General features: G+C 43.0%; 1 protein-coding gene across 2 annotated transcripts in view; it reads right to left on the bottom strand.

Moving 5' to 3' along the window:
* Positions 1 to 4,761: 4,761 nt before the first annotated feature.
* LOC134571021 (zymogen granule membrane protein 16-like) overlaps positions 4,762 to 23,067 on the bottom strand; it is a 71,521-nt gene continuing 53,215 nt past the window's right edge. The window contains exons 1-4 of one of the 2 annotated variants that reach the window (XM_063429061.1): positions 16,603 to 16,624; positions 8,421 to 8,464; positions 5,881 to 6,013; positions 4,762 to 5,339 (exon numbers count right to left, since the gene is read on the bottom strand). In XM_063429061.1, the coding sequence (XP_063285131.1) occupies positions 5,018 to 5,339; positions 5,881 to 6,013; positions 8,421 to 8,463 (498 nt within the window). In that variant the 5' untranslated portion in view covers position 8,464; positions 16,603 to 16,624 and the 3' untranslated portion in view covers positions 4,762 to 5,017. Of the gene's footprint in view, positions 5,340 to 5,880; positions 6,014 to 8,420; positions 8,465 to 16,602; positions 16,625 to 23,067 lie in introns of those variants that run through there. The other variant, XM_063429060.1, reaches the window with a different exon arrangement.

Genomic DNA, 23,067 nt, shown 5'->3' with positions numbered 1-23,067 from the left:
AGCTGCCGTCAGACTGCATATTACAAGAAATGGCTGCCGTCAGACTGCATATTACAAGAAATGGCTGCCATCAGACTGCATATTACATGAAATGGCTGCCGTCAGACTGCATATTACAAGAAATGGCTGCCGTCAGACTGCATATTGCATGAAATGGCTGCCGTTATACTGAATATAACAAGGCATGGCTGCCGTCAGACTGCATATTACAAGAAATGGCTGCCGTCAGACTGCATATTACATGAAATGGCTGCCGTTATACTGCATATTTCATGAAATGGCTGCCGTCAGACTGCATATGCCATTTGTGCAGTTTGTTTGTCATCATTATGGCTGCATGTGACAGATACATGCAATATATAAATTATTAATTGGAATAATACTGCGGGGATAGGAATGGGATTGCAGATCTGTGTAGTGAGAGGTTCCTTACTATAATAGGAATTATTACAATGCAGGTTCCAGGGCCGAGTCCGAGCAGAGAATTACATATTATTATAACAGGAATTATTCCAATCAGGGCCGTCTTACCAGCATTACAGTCCCCCCGGGAAAAACAGTGTACTGGGACCCTGCCTACACAAACATACACAGGAATAAACATTTTTATTATGGATAAAATTAACCTTAGATTTATTTATTTATTTATTTTATTTATTATTGCCATTTATATAGCGCCAACAGATTCCGTAGCGCTTTACAATATTATGAGAGGGGGATTTAACTATAAATAGGACAATTACAAATAAACTTACAGGAACAATAGGTTGAAGAGGACCCTGCTCAAACGAGCTTACATTCTATAGGAGGTGGGGTGTAAAACACATTAGGACAGGAATTTACAATCAAATAAGGTGGGCTGCCCTTTAGGAGAGGGCAAGAGACAGGTATGTGAGGTAAGGGTTAGTCTTTGAGGCCATAAGCTTTCCTAAAGAGATGGGTTTTAAGGCACTTCTTAAAAGATGCAAGACTAGGGGAGAGTCTGATGGCGGTAGGCAGGCTATTCCATAGGAAGGGAGCCGCCCGTGAGAAGTCCTGCAAGCGCGAGTTGGCCGTACGAGTGCGGACAACGGACAGGAGGTGGTCACGGGCAGAACGGAGAGACCGAGAAGGGACATACCTATGGATCTGTGAGGAGATATAAGAGGGGCTAGAGTTGTTCAGTGCTTTATAGGTGTGAGTTAGTACCTTGAATTGACTCCTATAGCATACAGGAAGCCAATGTAAGGACTGGCAGAGGGGTGAGGTGTGAGAGAAACGACTAGAGAGGAAAATCAATCTAGCAGCAGCATTCATTACGGACTGTAAGGGTGCAGTACGGCTATTGGGGAGACCAATCAGGAGAGGGTTACAATAATCCATGCGGGAAATTACTAGAGCATGGACAAGCTCCTTGGTAGTATCTGGTGCAAGAAAGGGGCGGATGCGGGCTATGTTTTTAAGATGGAATCTACAGGATTTGGCAACATGCTGGATGTGAGGCTCAAAGGTGAGACCAGAGTCAAGTATGACGCCAAGACAGCGTGCTTGCAAGGATGGACTGATGTTGGTACCACAAACTTGGAGGGAGAGCGAAAGAGGAGGATCAGTATTAGGAGGAGGAAAGACAAGGAGCTCAGTTTTTGAGAGATTGAGTTTCAGAAAGCGGGAGGACATCCAGTCAGAGATGGAAGAAAGGCAAGCAGTGACACGTTGCAGGACGGCAGGGGAGAGGTCCGGGGAGGAGAGATATAGTTGGGTGTCATCAGCGTACAGGTGGTAGTGAAATCCAAAAGAGGTAATAAGTTTGCCAAGAGAGGCAGTATAAAGAGAAAATAGAAGGGGACCAAGGACGGAGCCTTGGGGAACTCCAACTGAGACAGGGCAAGGGGAGGAGGTATCATTAGAAAAGGAGACACTGAATGAGCGTTGGGAGAGATAAGAGGAAAACCATGAGAGGACAGAGTCACAGAGACCAAGCGATTGAAGAGTTTGAAGAAGGAGAGCATGATCAACGGTGTCAAAGGCCGCTGAGAGGTCAAGAAGAATTAGTATGGAGTAGTGGCCTTTGGATTTAGCTGCGATTAGGTCATTAGTAACTTTGATAAGGGCAGTCTCTGTAGAGTGGAGAGGGCGGAAGCCAGATTGAAGAGGGTCAAGGAGAGAGTTGGAATTGAGGAAATGAGACACACGGGTAAAGACAAGTCTTTCCAGAAGCTTTGAGGAAAAAGGGAGCAGGGATATGGGACGGTAGTTAGAGGGGGTGGATGGGTCGAGGGATGGTTTTTTTAGTATAGGTACTACAGTGGCATGTTTAAGGTCAGCAGGGAAGATGCCAGAGGAGAGCGAGCAGTTGAAGATGTGTGTTAGAGAAGGCACGAGACAAGTGGAGAGAGATCTAATAAGGTGAGATGGGACAGGATCGAGCGGGCAAGTGGTGGGGCGAGAGGAGCAAAGAAGAGCAGCCACCTCTTGGTCAGTAGCTGGGGAGAATGTCTGAAGGGTAGGAAATGCATGATCTATGTGTGATTGAGAAACAGAAAGGCAAGGAGGGGAGAATTCTTTCCTTAGCTGTTCAATCTTGTCAGTGAAGTAACATGCGAAGTTATCAGCAGTAAGGTTAGTTTTGGGGGTGGCCACAGCAGGGTGAAGAAGAGAATTAAAGGTGTGAAAGAGACGCCTGGGGTTGCGGGAACATGAACTAATGAGAGTGGAAAAATAGGACTGTTTGGCAAGGGCAAGGGCTGCACTGTATGAACACAATATGAATCTATAATGGAGAAAGTCTGATTGTGTACGAGACTTCCTCCAGGAGCGTTCAGCACAACGGGAGCATCTTTGCAGGTAGCGCGTTGATTTAGTATGCCATGGTTGGGGGCGGGTCCTCCTTGAGGTGCTTGTTTGGAGTGGCGCTGCAGTGTTCAAGGCAGATGTAAGAGTAGAGTTATATATGGAGATGGCCTGTGAAGGACAGGAGAGGGAAGGGATGGACAGCAGTTGTGAATCAATGTCAGCTGACAACTGTTGGAGATCAAGAGAATTAAGGTCCCTCCTGAGTTGAGGGGGGTTAGGCTGAGGTTTTTGGGTGAGGGGGTATGTGAGAGCAAATGATAAGAGGTGGTGATCAGAGAGTGGATATGGAGTGTTGCAGATATTAGATACTGTACATGCATAAGTGAAGATTAGGTCAAGGGTATTGCCAGCTACATGGGTGGGAGAATCTGTCCACTGCGATAGCCCGAGGGAGGAAGTGATGGAAAGTAGTATTTATTGTGTTAAACATTACAAAAGATGCCGAACAGCATAGAGTAGCAGGGGGGGGGGGGGGGGGGGGGGGCAACTGACAGACTGTTAAAAATATTAGAAAATGTTTGTTATAACTTTATGGCTTCAAAAGATTCTGTGTGTTGGTTTTGTCCAGCTTATGTACAATTAGTACGTGTGGGTTGTTTTCGTCAAGGTCAAGATATGTAATCACAATAACAAGATTGCAGTACAAATAGCGGCCGATACTGAGGTGATTGGTCCACCTAAACGTTTTAATAAAGAGGGTGGATAAATCTCCTGGAATGATACGCTGAAACGTTGGCTAGCCTGCAGAGCCCCTGTGCCTTGCGTGTCCATGTGTTAAGACAGCCATGATTACAATGCAGGTTCTGGGACTAAAGTCTGTCTGAAGATTTAAAAATTGTCCAAGTTAGCCATGTTTTCAGTTTGGGTATATTGCCTTTCAATGTTGTTTGCCCTTTAACATTACCAAAAATTCACACTTTGATGATGTCATCGCTGTTGGAAAATGATGAACAAATCATCACGCAGGGAATTCGTAAATAAATTACCAGGTAATAATGAAACAGTTTATTAAAATAAATAAATTATGATTTGTATTTATAAGACACCAACATATTCTGTAGCGCTGTTCTAAAAATATCCAAGTCTCCTTTTACAGTGCCTGAGGACTGTTACGCTATATAAATGGAACTACCATACAACTGCTAAATACATACTGGGAGGAGCGGGCCCTGCAGCATTAACTAAAGGCATTTATAACCTGTTAGTTTTATTTCATTGTTTAATACAAACCTACATACATGTATTCTGGATCAGACAAATGAAGCATGAGGGTTATGGTGACACCTACTGGTAGCTTGATATATTGCTTGCAATATTTTTTATTTCCCATAGCTGGGGCTGGGAAGAGTGTGTGTGTGGGAGGGGGGGGGGGGGGGGGGGGAGATTTCTCCAGATTTTTCTGACTACTGATCAAATTATCCATGTCTCAGCTAAGGAGTCCAGGGCTGGATTGGCAAGGGTACTAAGCTAGACAGCGTCCTACAGGCACCTCTGTGATCGAAGTACCTGCCCTGGCTATACAAATGCATATACACCTTTTTAAATATTGAGCCGCACTCCCATGCTGGAATGCTGAGGTCACAAATATATAGAAAGAAATCTAATAATACTAATTTTCCAATATTTTAGGACGGGCCTGGGTGATGCTGCAGCATATTGAACCTATAACTGCCTGAGATGTAAATGACTGGGGGTTCCCTTTGGAATCATCAGTGAAGAAGTTTAGGAATTTTGCCCCTTAATTTTACTATAACTACTTATGATCACCGGACGGGGACGGGTATTTCTATGTTTTCAGAAGAAGGAGAAATGAAGGTGGAACACATGAAGAAAGGGATTGTTTAACAGCATATTAACATAAACCTATAATAAAAAAAACCACACAAAGCAGAGTTTTAATCACATGGTCGCAAATAAAGATATCAACAATTACTCTTTCAAAAATGGACGTTTAATGAAGATTCAATGAGAGGACGGAGATTGGGTTTTTATTTAATTCCATTAGCCGAATGCCAGTACTATAATCTGAAGTGGAGATAAAATGATAAAATAAAATGAAGGTCAGAGACACGGGAACAGACACAGAGAGACGGAATAAGCAACATCCACGCTCCCGGAGAGGAGAAGGCAGAATGTACTGATACTCTGTCATGTTCTAAGGGCTTTGGTGGGATTATCCTCATCGTTAATTTCTGCAGTAGGAACAGTTACTTGAAGGATCATCCCAATGGAAGCCAATGGCATCAATGACCGACCCAGAGCTCCCGCTGAAGAAGCGCAGTACGGTGTTGGGGTGGAGGGGCACCGCGTTAAAGCTGGTTCCATAATCTTTGCCGAAAGGAAACTGGCGTCCTTTGTTGGTAATAAATGTCATTTCTCTGAGATATTTGGAATATTTCCCTGAAACCTGTATCACATGTTCATCTGGGTGCAGGAAAATCTCCTCTAAATCTCCAATGGAACCTCCAACATATGTAGACCATGTTGTCCCATATCGAGCCTGTAACCTGAGTGGGCAAAAAGTAGGAAAATGCTTTTGGTTGTTAACGGAACATTGAGGTAAGTATTTTTTCGTTATAAAGATAAATAGTTTTTATGACAAAATGGAATCTACGTAAGCAGTAATACAAACATCCCTCAGTTTTAAAAGTCATTCATGAGGTCATTGAGGCAGATCAGTAGGATCCTTCTCCAGATATTTCGTAGTTGCTCATACACAGGTGTCATTGGTGCAACAGTCATTGTCCAATCACACTGCATCTAGAAATGTAACCGTATCTAAACCAGTCATTAGTTAATACTTCTGTTAGATCCTCTGGAGATCCCACTAGTGGACTTCATATGATATATTGGAACATTGAAACCTAAACCCCAAATTTTCCAAAGATCAGATACTTTTTGAACAATGATCAATGACAGATAGAAGACTGGTAAATAATCAGATAATATTAAAATAGCCTGATTAATAATACAGACATTATACAGCAGACAGGTGAATATTATGAGGACAATAATCAGACACCAGACTGGCCTATAATCATTCCTCACCCCGTAATATAGTAGCGATTCACCCGGATTCGTAAGGCAGTGATTGGTCCATCCAGCTGGTTCCCAGAGTGTGAGAAGCGTTTTCCCCCTCCACCACCATATTCACCGGAGTAGGAGGCGCTACGTGGCTGCGCTAGGGAGTAATAAACAAAATGCTAAACATAAATATAGGATGCAGTGTGAGAGAATGTGCAACATAGAAACCATTGGGTACTGCTCACTGTTTTTCTGTCCTCGCACACTGCCAGTCTATGCTCACACACTGATAGTCTATCCTCGCACACTGTTAGTTTATCCTTGTACACTGCTGGTCTATCCTCGCACACTGCCGGTCTATCCTCGCACACTGCTAGTCTATCCTCGCACACTGCTAGTCTATCCTCGCACACTGTTAGTCTATCCTCGCACACTGTTAGTCTATCCTCGCACACTGTTAGTCTATCCTCGCACACTGTTAGTCTATCCTCGCACACTGTTAGTCTATCCTCACACACTGCCAGTCTATCCTCGCACACTGTTAGTCTATCCTCGCACACTTTTAGTCTATCCTCCCACACTTTTAGTCTATCCTCACACACTGCCAGTCTATCCTCGCACACTGTTAGTCTATCCTCACACACGGTTAGTCTATCCTCGCACACTGCTGGCCTATCCTCGCACACTGACGGTCTATCTTTGCACACTGCTGGTCTATCTTTGCACACTGCTGGTCTATCCTCGCACACTATTAGTCTATCCTCACACATTGTTATTCTATTCTCTAATACACTGTTAGTCTACCCTCGCACACTGTTATCCTATCCTCGCACATTTTTAGTCTATCCTCACATACTGTTTGTCTATCCTCACACACTGCTGGCTTATCCTCGCAGACCGTTAGTCTATCCTCGCACACTGCTGGCCTATCCTCGCATACTGTTAGTATATCCTCGCACACTGTTAGTATATCCTCGCACACTGCTGGTCTATCCTCGCACACTGCTAGTCTATCCTCGCACACTGCTGGTCTATCCTCGCACACTGCTGGCCTATCCTCGCACACTGATGGTGTATCCTCGCACACTGTTAGTATATCCTCAGACACTGCCAGTCTATCCTCGCACACTGTTAGTCTATCCTCACACACTGCTGGCCTATCCTCGCACACTGACGGTCTATCTTTGCACACTGCTGGTTTATCTTTGCACACTGCTGGCCTATTCTCGCACACTGACGGTCTATCTTTGCACACTGCTGGTCTATCTTTGCACACTGCTGGTCTATCCTCGCACACTATTAGTCTATCCTCACACATTGTTATTCTATTCTCTAATACACTGTTAGTCTACCCTCGCACACTGTTATCCTATCCTCACACATTTTTAGTCTATCCTCACACACTGCTGGCTTATCCTCGCAGACCGTTAGTCTATCCTCGCACACTGCTGGCCTATCCTCGCACACTGTTAGTATATCCTTGCACACTGTTAGTATATCCTTGCACACTGTTAATCTATCTTCACACACTGCTGGCCTATCCTCGCACATGGATGGTTTATCCTTGCACTCTGTTAGTATATCCTTGCACACTGCTGGTCTATCCTTGTACACTTTTAGTACATCCTTGCACACTGCTGGCTTATCCTTGCACACTGCTGGTTTATCCTTGCACACTTTTAGTATAACCTCGGATACTGCTGGTCTATCCTCGCACACTGCTGGTCTATCCTCGCACACTGCTGGCTTATCCTCGCACACTGATGGTTTATCCTCGCACACTGTTAGTATATCCTTGCACACTGTTAATCTATCTTCACACACTGCTGACTTATCCTCGCACACTGATGGTTTATCCTCGCACACTGCTGGTCTATCCTCGCACACTGCTGGTCTATCCTCGCACACTGCTGGTCTATCCTCGCACACTGTTAGTATATCCTTGCACACTGTTAGTATATCCTTGCACACTGTTAATCTATCCTCGCACACTGTTAGTCTATCCTCGCACACTGCTGGTCTATCCTCGCACACTGTTAGTATATCCTTGCACACTGTTAGTATATCCTTGCACACTGTTAGTCTATCCTCGCACACTGTTAGTCTATCCTCGCACACTGCTGGTCTATCCTCGCACACTGCTGGTCTATCCTCGCACACTGTTAGTATATCCTTGCACACTGTTAGTATATCCTTGCACACTGTTAATCTATCTTCACACACTGCTGGCCTATCCTCGCACACTGTTAGTATATCCTTGCACACTGTTAGTATATCCTTGCACACTGTTAATCTATCTTCACACACTGCTGGCCTATCCTCGCATACTGATGGTCTATCCTCGCACACTGATGGTCTATCCTCGCACACTGTTGGCCTATCCTCGCACACTGCTGGTCTATCCTCGCACACTGACGGTTTAACCTCTTGCATACACAAATACAAAGGCTAATCGAACTAAGAGAATGTCACCTAAAAGTCGGTGTGTTAAAGTTGTCACATTGTCACATAGAGAGCAGGAATCAGGTTAAGTAATAGTAAGTATGAGAAGGAGATTTTCTCACCTGCAATGACGCAGATCACACTCGACAGGATCCAGAGCCACATTCTGCAGAGACATGCAGAGCATTACTCCATTGTACCCTGCAGAGCATTATTCCATCACACCAGAGCATAACATTAAACTCATAACACAACCAGACAGCAGAAAAACACCATGTGTGTCATTCCTGGGATTCAGTAACATGCAGCCCCCAGGGTTTTAAAGTGGTCTCTGACCAGAATGATATTATTAAAGCTGTTTACAATACTTTGGTACGTCCATAACGGACACATATATACAGATAAATATATATATCAATAATTTAAATTCAATGTTTACTGAGCGTCAGGTAATCAAACATTACACGATCACAACCATAATGAAAGTGTCGAGTAGTAATAGATACATTTAGGATAAGTTTAGTAAACAGTAGAACTTTTTAAAGACTCATCATTTGGATAGGGCAACAGTGTGATTGTACATAATGGGAGCTATTTGAGCTTCTTCTAAACCGTGTGGGAATTCAAGCGTTAATCGACTCTTACAGAACATTAAAAAGAAGAAAATAGAAGAAAGGAATATTTGTGAATTAAGGTCACCAAAGTTTTTGTCAAGCGTAATATCCCAATTACATAAAGTTGAATGGAAAATTATCACTTTTCAAAATTGTATTTCAATCCATAAACATACAAAACATATTTATTTCATTGCTGCCACGTGTTCTACTCTCCTACATCACATGAGGAACAGAGACCATTTTGAGCAAAAAAAAAAACAGAACTCCAACACCACGCAACCCCACCCAGTTTGTCGTTGCTTTTTGAAGTTATAAACTTGTGACAGGATTGAGTAAGTAACTTAATTTCTCGAAAATTTAAATTCAAAATACGAAATGGTTATGCTTTCAGTAAATATATACTTACAGAAATCATGGCAGGTCATATTTTTGTTATAAATAGAATATTTGATGTAATGTGTCCACTAAAACAGTGACAGTATTCCTATGTCAGAAATGGCGCCCACACTTTATTACGTGGTTGCCCTAAATGGAATATAATGTTTTGGTTGAGTCTTGAAGGGATGTGCAGTTAATGTCAGTTTTCAGCCCTGTCACACTATCTATCCTCAACCTCGTCACACTAATATTTTTGGAAAATAAAAGAGGGAAGAGGGAACGTGTGGTTTTAGTTAAATATTAAAATTGATTTAAAAAAAATCTAAAATAAGAAGGCCACCGACACAATTTGTGTATTTGTAAGTTTTATCACAAAAAATTTGAAAATTATCATTCCTTACATTTAAACGGATTAAATAGTTATGGAGGACACACACGTAGATGTTTTCATTTTATAACAACTTTTGTATAAAAAATCTTTTTAAAATCATTTCCATTTTTCCGTGAGAGAGTTGAGCATAGAACCCCAGAAAATAATAAAAGGATTTTAATGGCCAAGGTGGGAAATAAATGATTTGTTGCAGCTATAATACGTGTCTAATGATGTGGGTTATTTAGAAAATTAATCAAACTGATTTTTTTTTTTTTTTTTAAAGCATAGAAATATTACTGAATCCTACGAATAACCCATGTAACAATGCAATCTACCGACATGTCCATCATATGCTGACAGTGTACATCACAAAGTAATACATCGTATACTGACAGTGTACATCACAAAGTAATACATCATATACTGACAGTGTACATCACAAAGTAATACATCATATACTGACAGTGTACATCACAAAGTAATACATCACATACTGACAGTGTACATAATATACTGATAAATACACAATACACCTAAAAACAATGGAAAAAAGGTGGATTGGCGCTAGTATGTAGTGTAACAAATGCCACTCCACTAGTGTCTAAAACCGATCGAAAGACGAAACACAATTGTATATAACAGAAACCAAAAAATAAGGGAGGGGAGGAGGGGGCAAAATTAGCACCAACACACAGTAAACAATATAATAAAATAGTAAAATGCAATTTAACTGTGTTAGGCTATGGTAGCTTTTCTCTTTTACCATTTTATTATATTATTCACTGGTGTTGGTGTTAATTTTGCCCCACTAGTTTTTGGTTTCTGTTATCTATCATATACTATACTATACCTACTGTCTGAGGATTACTAACACCTACCTGCTTGAGAATTGCAAACACCTACCTATCTGAGGATTGCGAGCACCTACCTGTCTGAGGATTTATAACACCTACCTGTGTGAGGATTACTAGCACCTACCTGTGTGACGATTACTAGCACCTACCTGTGTGAGGATTACTAGCACCTACCTGTGTGAGGATTACTAGCACCTACCTGTGTGACGATTACTAGCCCCTACCTGTGTGAGGATTACTAGCACCTACCTGTGTGAAGATTACTAGCCCCTACCTGTGTGAGGATTACTAGCACCTACATGCGTGAAGATTACTAGCACCTACCTGTGTGAAGATTACTAGCACCTACCTGTGTGAGGATTACTAGCACCTACCTGTGTGAGGATTACTAGCACCTACCTGTGTGAAGATTACTAGCCCCTACCTGTGTGAAGATTACTAGCCCCTACCTGTGTGAAGATTACTAGCCCCTACCTGTGTGAGGATTACTAGCACCTACCTGTGTGAAGATTACTAGCACCTGCCTGTGTGAAGATTACTAGCCCCTACCTGTGTGAGGATTACTAGCACCTACCTGTGTGAGGATTACTAGCACTTACCTGTGTGAAGATTACTAGCACCTACCTGTGTGAGGATTACTAGCACCTACCTGTCTGAAGATTACTAGCACCTTCCTGTGTGAAGATTATTAGCACCTACCTGTGTGAAGATTACTAGCCCCTACCTGTCCGAAGATTACTAGCACCTACCTGTGTGAGGATTACTAGCACCTACCTGTGTGAAGATTACTAGCACCTACCTGTGTGAGGATTACTAGCACCTACCTGTGTGAAGATTACTAGCACCTACCTGTGTGAGGTTTGGGTCTCTGAGACTGGCCTGCAATTTAAGGGTCTATAAATACTATGGATATTTGGCTTAGGGACAGTTGTCCACCTACTTATCAAACACTCCTAACACCAACAGCACAGGTGCAGGCCCATTATTTAGTATCACATGGGGTCAGGGGCAACTCCTGCCTCGCGAACCACTATGAAACCCCATTCTTATCTGCTTGTTCTTAATATCACTGACAAATTAACCAACATCAGCTCAACTGCCAAAAATGAGACCGTGAACAAGAAACCTAAATTACTGATAACGGAATATGGAAATGTAAGAAAAAAAAACCTACTTAGAAATATTATATAAATTCAGTGTAACGGGCCATCAAAGCTCACTTAGAGTGAAGGATTCTGGGAGGAGTTCATGATGAGCGGAGGTTCTTCAACCTTGTAGGCCAGCATAATTTTCAGTCTTCGGAGAGGTTTTGAAACGTAGGACTATCTCTAGAGCATGGAAAGGTCCAAAAGACCAGCTACCTATGGAGGCTGCTGTCACCCCAGGTATGGAAGCCTTCATATACGAGTCCTTTATGACTTTACAAAGAGAGTCCATATAATGCTTCTATATACAAACTGAGCTTCTTGTTCTTGCCTTTCAAGTTTTGACACCTTTATAAAGAGGACACTATATTCCATCTACCCATGAAACTTTCTGTCTTTGCCCTACGCTAGAGAGGTCTTCAAGGCAAGGACCATTAAAAGAGAGGACCCTGGTAACTATAGCGGAAAGGTCTGCGTAGTTTGATACCATTTACTAATGGAGCCTACCATCCTTGCCCTCAGAAAATATAACAATGACGAGGTTTACTTGACCTTCTGGACAATGTCATTAAATGCTAAAGACTAAAATAAGAGTGAAGATGTCATATAATAGGGATAATAGACTAAGTAGAGTGCAATTGCGGGATGGTTGAAACCATCAGTAACTATCCATCACAAAGTACTGAGGTACTGTGATTATGTTGACCAATCTTCACAGGTGTCTTCACTATCTAGTAAGATAGTGAAGACACCTGTGAAGATTGGTCCTCATAACCATAGTACCTCAGTCGAGGTTGGATAGTCCAGGCAGTCTGAGACCCTTTATTTTGTATATATCTTTATCTGTTTTTTGTCCTCATGCCTGTGTTCGGGATGGTGACTGGCGGCCGTCCCTGTGAAATTTGACAGATGTGGAATGAACGGCTTTATCTGAGATTACAGCTCTTGGCACACAGCAAGCTTATTATTTATAGAAAGCAAGACACATGCGACTCTGGGCCTTACAGCCATCGCCACCCCACCCCACCCCACCCGGGTAAAACAACCTGTGACTCAGTTCTCACCGTACCGTTGCTGGCCTCTGGTCACAAGAACTTGCAGTCCATCATGAAATTTTGTTTAAAGTGTTAAAAGCCAGATTGAATGCACCGGTTACTGATATTTTGCTATATATGTTAATGACATGCCCATTATAGTATACTTTTCTTGCAGGACCAATTTATCCAGCACCTATCATTATATGGATCAGCACACCGGTCTCCTCTCTAACACCAGTACAGCATGCATGCATTTATTAATAAAATATTTTCTTTCCCAATCTGTTTCCAGTTGGATAAATTTTTTATTGAAATTGTGCTATATTGGGCTGCGAGGATTAAAAATTGATAATGTTGGGAATTTGTTCGTTAAACCGTGAGTAGTTATAGGCTGTTTAAGGCCCTCGCTGATTCACTGTTTAGTAAATAGGCTCTGGGAGTTCTTATTTGCTTACTGTGATGGTTTCATTTTATTTCCCCATTCCCATAAAACATTGTTTCCTCACTGTGAGAGAGAGATGTAGTGCCAGAAGATAGATCTCAATATTAGGATCTTCAGACTTGAATATATTAACTCTAATTATCCACGTGAAATAGTTGGGCAGCACTGGGCATTGTGTGTTTATTGATACTATGTTGCACTGATTAACCTACGTAAAGAAATTCTAATTTCCCAGCATGCAAAATTAGCCATTCAGTCACCTGTATTCAAGCAGGGCTTTCACATGGTAATAGCACTAAAAAGGGCAAATAGATATAATTGGTGTGCAGTTCATTATCTTTGAAATCTACCTATTTACTGACATTTTCTCTATTCTCACTTACACTCGAAGAATATTCTCACTAAGAATCTGCCTATTCACCCAGACACCTTGATGTGTTGCCAATTTACCCCGAGGTACAAAGAATCTGCCCATTTACCACGAGGTACAGAGAATCTGCCCATTTACCACAAGGTGCTCAGAATCTGCCCATTTACCCCAAGGTACAGAGAATCTGCCCATTTACCACAAGGTGCTCAGAATCTGCCCATTTACCCCAAGGTACAGAGAATCTGCCCATTTACCACGAGGTACAGAGAATCTGTCCATTTACCCCGAGGTACAGAGAAGCTGCCCATTTACCCTGAGTTACAGAGAATCTGCCCATTTACCACAAGGTGCTCAGAATCTGCCCATTTACCCCAAGGTACAGATAATCTGTCCATTTACCCCGAGGTACAGAGAAGCTGCCCATTTACCCTGAGTTACAGAGAATCTGCCCATTTACCCCAAGGTACAGAGAATCTGCCCATTTACCACAAAGTGCTCAGAATCGTCCCATTTACCACAAGGTGCTCAGAATCTGCCCATTTACCCCAAGGTACACAGAATCTGCCCATTTACCCCGAGGTACAGAGAAGCTGCCCATTTACCCTGAGTTACAGAGAATCTGCCCATTTACCCCGAGGTACAGAGAATCTGCCCATTAACCCCAAGGTACACAGAATCTGCAAATTTAACCCGAGGTACAGAGAATCTGCCGATTTACCATGAGGTGCTCAGAATCTGCCCATTTACTCTGAATTACAGAGAATCTGCCCATTATGCGGAGGTACAGAGAATCTGCCCATTAACCCAGAGGTACAGAGAATCTACCCATTTACCCAGAGGTACAGAGAATCTGCCCATTTACCCAGAGGTACAGAGAATCTACCCATTTACCCAGAGGTACAGAGAATCTGCCGATTTACCATGAGGTGCTCAGAATCTGCCCATTTACTCTGAATTACAGAGAATCTGCCCATTATGCGGAGGTACAGAGAATCTACCCATTTACCCAGAGGTACAGAGAATCTGCCCATTTACCCAGAGGCAGAGAGAACCGGCCCATTTCTCCTAGATGAAAACCTGGAATGGGGAAAGAGTGCCACTACAAAGGGATTAAATGGAAGAAAAAGGGAGATAAACAGTTAGAACAGAAGAAGGGGGAAATCAAGAACTAAAAGGGGGAGACTGAGACAGAGAACGCTTAGGTACCTACAAATGTCCCAATTAATATTAACAATGAGGGAATAACATGATTCCGAGACACTAAAATAGCTCAGTGCCTGCTTACCGTCGTGTTAACCCTTTATAGTACGTTGCACAGAGGATGAAAGGCGGCACATGGTCCATGCAACGTATTTTAGTTATTTTTCATTTGTCACAGACCCAACCCTTTATTAATCCTAGTGTAAGATGTCTTAATAAATCCAGGTAACAGTGAGCAGATAACTGACACCCCAGGCTGGGGGCGTACGATTATTTGGGGTCAATCAGACCCTGAGCTGTGAGCTCCCTTGTATCCAGCCATGGTGACGCTATATGTGCGGCCTGGGTGGTGGAACATGGAACCCAAAACCATAGAAGGACCAAACCAAAGACAACTAAAGACGTAGATTCTCGACTAAACTAATACTCCCAGGACTGTCAGCATCCTCCCGTCCTCCCACCCTCTGTTACCCTCCGTCCCACACACTGGGAATATTAGGTTGGGAATGGTGGACTCCATGCCTTCTGTGGACATTGACCTGGGAATCCTGTTAGTAATACAATGCCCTCGTTAGTGACCCAATGCCCCCGTTTGTAATCCAAGCTCGTGTTTGAGTGTATTTTGTGTTGTTATTCATAACGCTCAGATATTTAATTAATCATGACTAGTCTGTTGTAATGAGAGACCATCTAGAGCAGTGGTGTCTGATGGTAGATACCTTGATGTTGTAAAACTACAGCCTCCATGATTCTATTTCGTTCTAAAGACATGCAAAGCATCATGAGAGCTGTAGCTCCACAACGCCTGGGGATCTATCTTTTGGGCACCCTTAGCTTGAGGCACCCAGACAGTTACAGCTCTGATTATAATACTTAAAGGGACACTGTAGTCACTGTAACTGCTTAATTTCATCAAAATGGTTATGTATCTGTAGTCCCCGGCACCGTCCTTCCTTTTAGTGTTAAAGCATTTTCAATGTTTAATGGTAAACCCCTATGTGCTGCTTGGGCTAATAAGGAAGTGTTAGCCTGAGCGGCAATGGACATCTCTGATTGGCTAAAAAAGTGTCAAGTGACCGCTCTCAGCCTATCACAGTGCCCATAGCTGGAATTAATTGGTATGGCTAGAAGGAAGTCTATAATCTCTGCATTAGCCCCACCTCCAGTAAGGGCGGAGCTGTGGGGCGCCAGGCCCCCCCTGTTTAGAGTTAAACTGCTTGAAAGCAGTTTGTTATGGAATAGAGGGACAGTGACGGGGGACTCCGTGCCCTATAACTAATTCACAAACACGTCCCCCAGAGGATTAGTCTTTTTATAGATTCAATAAACCCAGACCATCATTTATAAAACTGTTTATACAACTTACTGATCTGCATTTCAGTTCCAGAAAATAATGAACGATTTTGTAAATTTTACTTTGAATAGCTGATACTTTAAATGATAATATGATAATACGTTATAAAATGCATACACGTCTAGCAAACTTTGTGCAAAAAAAATTACAATAATGTATGTATTTATATACAAAATGTCAAAGTTCTATTACATGGAGTAAGCTTGTGCAGATTCCTGATCATTGCTCCTCCTTTCAAAATGAACAAACTCCTCGCGAGACAAATATAGAAGAAAAGAAAACCAACAATAGTGTAGAAGACCATTAAAGTAGGAATTATTGTTATTATATTACCAATCCGATCCACACTTCCCATTAATGGAGCAGATCTGATCTCTGATGGAGTAGCAGTCCATGAATGGTGTCAGCTCTCCCCACTGCTTTATGGATTGTCTATCTTCTCTTGGACCCATGTCTACTTGTATAGGAATAAGAGAATTGCACTAATTACCCTCCGTACAAGCTGGGAGGTTAGTATACATAATTCTCACTCACATGTTGAAGAGCCGAGATATTTTGGCTCAAGTTCTCAGCATTGGTGTCTATTTGGATCCCTCCATTTCCTTAACCAGAGAAGAATCCAGGGTTTCTTTAATGAAAGGCTGATAGAGATAATTCATAGAGTGAAAGGTTGATACTTTGAAAGATTACTGTTACGGGTCCAACACTGGGTGGTATAAATATCCTGTGAGCTTGAAGCTAGACAATGGGTTTCTACTTGTGTCATTCGGAGCAAGACACATTCAAAAAGGGGGTGTCAGAGCACATGAACCAAATTCTGCTCAGCCAACCAGTGCTGCGCATGTGCAGAGCGATATGGAACTATTCTCAATGGGCAGAATTGTTCTGCAACTGCCTTGTCCAAAGCAAGCACTTAGCATTTTGGGAACTTTTACCTGACGTCACAGAAGGGATTCACCAGGGTAAAAAGAAAAGAAGTGGATCAGGGCCCCCGAATTGAGACTGAAATGCTGGTTCTAGTATCCAAGGAGGTACACTACAGATTAATCTGTGACTTGGGTAAAAAAAAAGCCAAGAAGCTTAGCTCCAAAGTTCCGATCATACAGGGGTAATCACTAAAGTCAGGATTCAAAGTAAATTTCAAATTTAAGGCTCTCCTTCCAGTTCGGCTACCTTGGCCTGAAACTTCAAATTCACCATGAATTCATTTTGAATTCTTACTTAAGTGAATAATCGTGTCGGTTTTCAAGGTGCGTTTTAGAGAGTGGCTGGATCTCATTTATTATGACAGGTGTCTGCAATTCCACAAACCTTTGTTCTAATTATTCTGTCTGCAAACGGATCAGGGCGTGTTTATCGCCCCATGCAGAGGCCGCTGCCATTCTGGGTATTACGGAGCGTTGTTTGCTGAGAGTGACTAGCTGGCTAATTAGTTATCCTTTATTTTATTTACACTGGATTGACTGGGGTGACTTTCTATGTCACTCATTGATTACACATTTCACCTTCTTTTTTTTTTTTTTTTAATTCTTTATTTTTTCGTGCAAGAGTTAATATTACAAACTTTCATGCTTTGCCACAACAGCAGTAGCATGTACCGAATTAAACAAGATTTTACATTTGTGGCACAGGATATAGTTGCACATTTTTTAAGATAGTCAAGAAGAAATACACGTTAGGGACTTACAATGCCACAACAGCAAGGGTAAGCATTTTTGATAACATGGTAGTACATAAGTGAGTTAGGCATTAGAGGTTACTGCACATTTTTACAGATTAATGTTGCTTGTCAAGGGATTTCTTGTATTCAGCTTAACAGGAAATGTAAAGTATGAGGTTAGACAGAGCTTAGTAGCATACATTTAGCATTAGAGATTGAAGCAGAGTATGCACAGGTAAATACTGTGAGGTATATTACAAGAGTAGTATACATGTGAGGTATGCCACCCTGAGTAAGTATAGTAGCAGGTGCTAGTGTGAAAACATTTGGGGCAACTGGCCCAGTCAGCAGATAGATTACACGTAAATCAGCAGAATTGTGAGTCTTAGCGTTCAATTAGTTGAGGAAGGGATGATTTTTCCTGGCTGTGTGTGGTGTGAGTGTGAGTTAGATGAACCTCTGTGCACTCAGCCTATGCCCGTCATGGGCAAGGTACAATACCAGGCAATGGGATGGGTTAGGAGGCGTAGTGGCCCAGCCAAAATCAAAGCAGTGTCCATGGTATATGGTTTCTTCTTCGATGTCCCCTGCTCTCCTCTCCCTGCTTTATCCTGCTTGATATTCCAGCTTTCGGCTCTGTATGCACGTCTTGCCGATGCAGGCCTGCGCTTCCCGCCTTCCATGCTCCGCCGACCCGGTTTTCTCCGCCATTTTCGCACTGTCTTTGTGCCACGCCAAGAGTGAGGCTGCCGGGGAGCAGGTTTAGGTGGGTGATCCCGCTTGGTTTGTAGGTCGGGTACCGGTTGACAGAGTGACAGCGTCCCCCAAAAGTCGGTAAGAAGTTTGTCCAGGAAGGACAGCGTTCTGGACATCACATCACAGCTAGGCATGTGGTCCGCTGCATCCGCCATGTTAGGTCCACCATGTGGGGTATCATTGCCGTCCAAGTCAGGTTTGCACAGCCCTGGTAAAATGGGTGAGCCTCCAGGGTGGGGACCGGGATCTCCCCCGCCGGTCCAAAGGGGGGGGTAGCAGGGCACCATCGAGACTTGAAGGTCTGCCTGAGCCTTGGCTGGGAGAGCGTCCGCCTCTCCCCTCCACAGTGCTCGCTAGGCCTCACTCCAGCCTGTTGAGGTCTTAGTCTGGACGGCTGCTGTTGGCCATTCAAGGCTTCCAAGTTTCACCTGACGTCCAGGCTTCGCAGGTTATCTCAGAGAGAGCTCCGGGAATACGGGTAAGTGGCTTAATTTCGCTGATTTGCCCGGAGCTCTCTGAAAAAGCGTCCAGCCGCCATCACAGTCAGGCCCCGCCCCACACATTTCACCTTCTTAATGATATCACATTCTGATGGGTTTGGGGATTTGATTAATTCAATTTACATCTAAATTTTACACGTTTAAAGAAAAAAATGGGTTTTAGTTAAGGTTTTTTTTTTTTTAAATAAAAGAAGGTGTGAATTTGCTTTGTGCCTTTTGAGCTATTAGTAAAACAGAATCATATCATCCTTGCTGTCACAGAACGGCCCGGCTGATTTGGGGCAAAGTTCTAAAAATTATGCAATCAGTCCAGTGGAACATTCCATTGGTTTCTATGGTAACTGCTCCACTTTCACTGGTTTCTCCCGGAAGGAATCCAAATACATACGGGTTATTAATTAAACATAGAACTGAATGGGAAACAGAAATATTTAACCCCTTAAGGACCAAACTTCGGAAATAAAAGGGAATCATGACATGTCACACATGTCATGTGTCCTTAAGGGGTTAAGTTAAAATAGCCACACTCTGACCATGGCAGAATTCGATCAATTCTCCAAATCAGCTAGATTTTGTAACTTGGATTTAAATCTCCTGCAGTTTAGTGTGTTTACTCAATTATTCCTTAACAATTCACCCAGCATTCCTGCTTGGGTATATTCACGGATCGTTTTCCTAGTGTTTAGTTAGGAGTGGGTTAGAGCAGCATATAGGGACCCGTCTATATGAAGTATAATGCATTCATTCCAAGAAACTCCAATACATTCTCATTTATTTAGAGGCTCACTCTACTAAGCAAACTACAAAGAAAACATGCATGCATTTAACCCCTTAACGCTGTAACTGTGTACTATGCCATGCTGCACAATGTGTGCATAGTATGCCGTATCCGTTTGCAGCCCCCTCCCCCTTGGGTCCGCATACTTACTTTGCCCCGCGTGATCACGATGACATCCTTAAGGGGATAATTATGTACATTCTTTAATTGGGAATATATGTTAAAACAGCTAGTGAAAGCTGCAGATCTTGTCAGAAGCCTTTGCAATCCCTCCCCTTCTAGCCCCGCCCAGACTTTCTGTGGCTGTCCAATCACAGACTTAACAATGCAGCTCAATGAGAAGCCTTTGCAATCCCTCCCCCTCTAACCCCGCCCAGACTTTCTGTGGCTGTCCAATCACAGACTTCACAATGCAGCTCAATGAGAAGCCTTTGCAAGCCCTCCCCTTCTAACCCTGCCCAGACTTTCTGTGGCTGTCCAATCACAGACTTCACAATGCAGCTCAATGAGAAGTCTTTGCAAGGCAGGTGCTCTGGGCAATTCCTGCCTCTTGAGTTTATCTCCACTGAGCTAAACAAACCAGGAAGTAACAGGACCGGTTGTCTGAGTAACACCCATGGGGTGTAACAAGGTTAATCTTTAAGAGTTTCAATATCTATTGAAATCTGCACTTTTTGTAAAATGAATACACAAGGACACACTTTTCACACATAAACTATTTCAGCAAGTTAACGTACTTCAGGGCGTCCAGTGTCCCTACATTCGGGGTAAACGTCTCCTGTTTTGTGCCTCCATTTACATTACACTAGTCTACCACCATCTTGTTTGCCTCGAGACGTCTGCTGTATTGTTGGCTCCTCATGCGTCTTCAGTCTCATTGCTTGCCTTATGGATAGAGTTACTTACCGTAATTCAATATGCTTACAGACAATAGCCATGGGTGCTGCCTATTGTCTGCCCCTCACTGAAAATCCCATACTGTCTGCTCACACTCTGGACAATCAGGGTTACTCAACAGAGTTTAGTCACTACTACGGTATTATATTATCATACCTACCAAGTGTCCCTATGTAGGAGAGATAGTCCCTATTTTGGAGCCAAATCTCTATCTGTCCCTTTTTTCTAGGAGCTCCATATTTTTGGTGTGTCTAAGTGTATAACAGAGCTCCACAGCAATAATACTCCCAGTAATGTGTCTGAGTGTATAACAGAGCTCCACAGCAATAATACTCCCAGTAATGTGTCTGAGTGTATAACAGAGCTCCACAGCAATAATACTCCCAGTAATGTGTCTGAGTGTATAACAGAGCCCCACAGCAATAATACACCCAGTAATGTGTCTGAGTGTATCACAGAGCTCCACAGCAATAATACTCCCAGTAATGTGTCGGAGTGTATAACAGAGCTCCACAGCAATAATACTCTTAGCAATGTGTCTGAGTGTATAATAGAGCTCCACAGTAATAATACTCCCAGTAATGTGTCTGAGTGTGTAACAGAGCTCCACAGCAATAATACTCCCAGCAATGTGTCTGAGTGTATAACAGAGCTCCACAGCAATAATACTTCCAGTAATGTATCTGAGTGTATAACAGAGCTCCACAGTAACAATACTCCCAGTAATGTGTCTGAGTGTGTAACAGTTCCACATCAATAATACTCCCAGTAATGTGTCTGAGTGTGTAACAGAGCTCCACAGCAATAATACTCCCAGTAATGTGTCTGAGTGTATAACAAAGCTCAACAGCAATAATACTCCCAGTAATGTGTCTGAGTGTATAACAGAGCTCCACAGCAATAATACTCTTAGCAATGTGTCTGAGTGTATAACAGAGCTCCACAGTAATAATACTCCCAGTAATGTGTCTGAGTGTGTAACAGAGCTCCACAGCATTAATACTCCCAGCAATGTGTCTGAGTGTATAACAGAGCTCCACAGCAATAATACTTCCACTAATGTATCTGAGTGTATAACAGAGCTCCACAGTAACAATACTCCCAGTAATGTGTCTGAGTGTGTAACAGAGCTCCACATCAATAATACTCCCAGTAATGTGTCTGAGTGTGTAACAGAGCTCCACAGCAATAATACTCCCAGTAATGTGTCTGAGTGTATAACAGAGCTCCACAGTAACAATACTCCCAGTAATGTGTCTGAGTGTATAACAAAGCTCCACAGCAATAATACTCCCAGTAATGTGTCTGTATAACAGAGCTCCACAGCAATAATACTCCCAGTAATGTGTTGAGTGTATAACAGAGCTCCACAGCAATAATACTCCCAGTAATGTGTCTGAGTGTATAACAGAGCTCCACAGCAAAATTACTACCAGTAATGTGTCTGAGTGTATAACAGAGCTCCACAGTAATAAAACTCTCAGTAATGTGTCTGTAAACTACAATAAATGTGTTTAGAAATCATTCTGTGTAAAAAAACGTAAACTGCTTAATGTGATCTGCGCCTCTAAAAATGTGAGAGATATATAAATTGTGATATTAATCTACTATTATCATCCAATATATAATCATTAAATGAAGAGCTAGTATTGTGTTTATAGCGTTTACCCTAAGGGGGCAGTGTGTGTGTGGGAGTATGGGTACAGGGAGCAGTGGGTTGGTTAGAGGGGGCAACAGATTTGTTAAAGAGGGCAGTGGGAGTTACATAATACAGTGGAAGTTGCTGGGGCAGTTACAGGAGGCAGTGGGGGTTGCTAGGTACAGTGGTGTTGCTAGGGGGCAGTTATAGAGGTAAGTAAGGGGTTACATAATACAGTGGGGGTTGCTGGGGCAGTTACAGGAAGCAGTGGGGTTGCTAGTTACGGTGGGGTTGCTAGGGGGCAGTGGGGGTTACATGATACAGTGGGGGTTGCTGGGGCAGTTACATGAGGCAGTGGGGGTTGCTAGGTACAGTGGTGTTGCTAGGGGGCAGTTATAGAGGGCAGTGGGGGTTGCATGATACAGTGGGGGTTGCTGGGGCAGTTACATGAGGCAGTGGGGGTTGCTAGGTACAGTGGTGTTGCTAGGGGGCAGTTATAGAGGGCAGTGGGGGTTACATGATACAGTGGGGGTTGCTGGGGCAGTTACATGAGGCAGTGGGGGTTGCTAGGTACAGTGGTGTTGCTAGGGGGCAGTTATAGAGGGCAGTGGGGGTTACATGATACAGTGGGGGTTGCTGGGGCAGTTACATGAGGCAGTGGGGGTTGCTAGGTACAGTGGTGTTGCTAGGGGGCAGTTATAGAGGGCAGTGGGGGTTACATGATACAGTGGGGGTTGCTGGGGCAGTTACATGAGGCAGTGGGGGTTGC

Source organism: Pelobates fuscus, chromosome 8 (assembly GCF_036172605.1).
Source record: "Pelobates fuscus isolate aPelFus1 chromosome 8, aPelFus1.pri, whole genome shotgun sequence".
Classification (NCBI taxonomy): Eukaryota; Metazoa; Chordata; class Amphibia; order Anura; family Pelobatidae; genus Pelobates; species Pelobates fuscus.
This window is presented reverse-complemented; position numbering and strand designations above follow the sequence as displayed.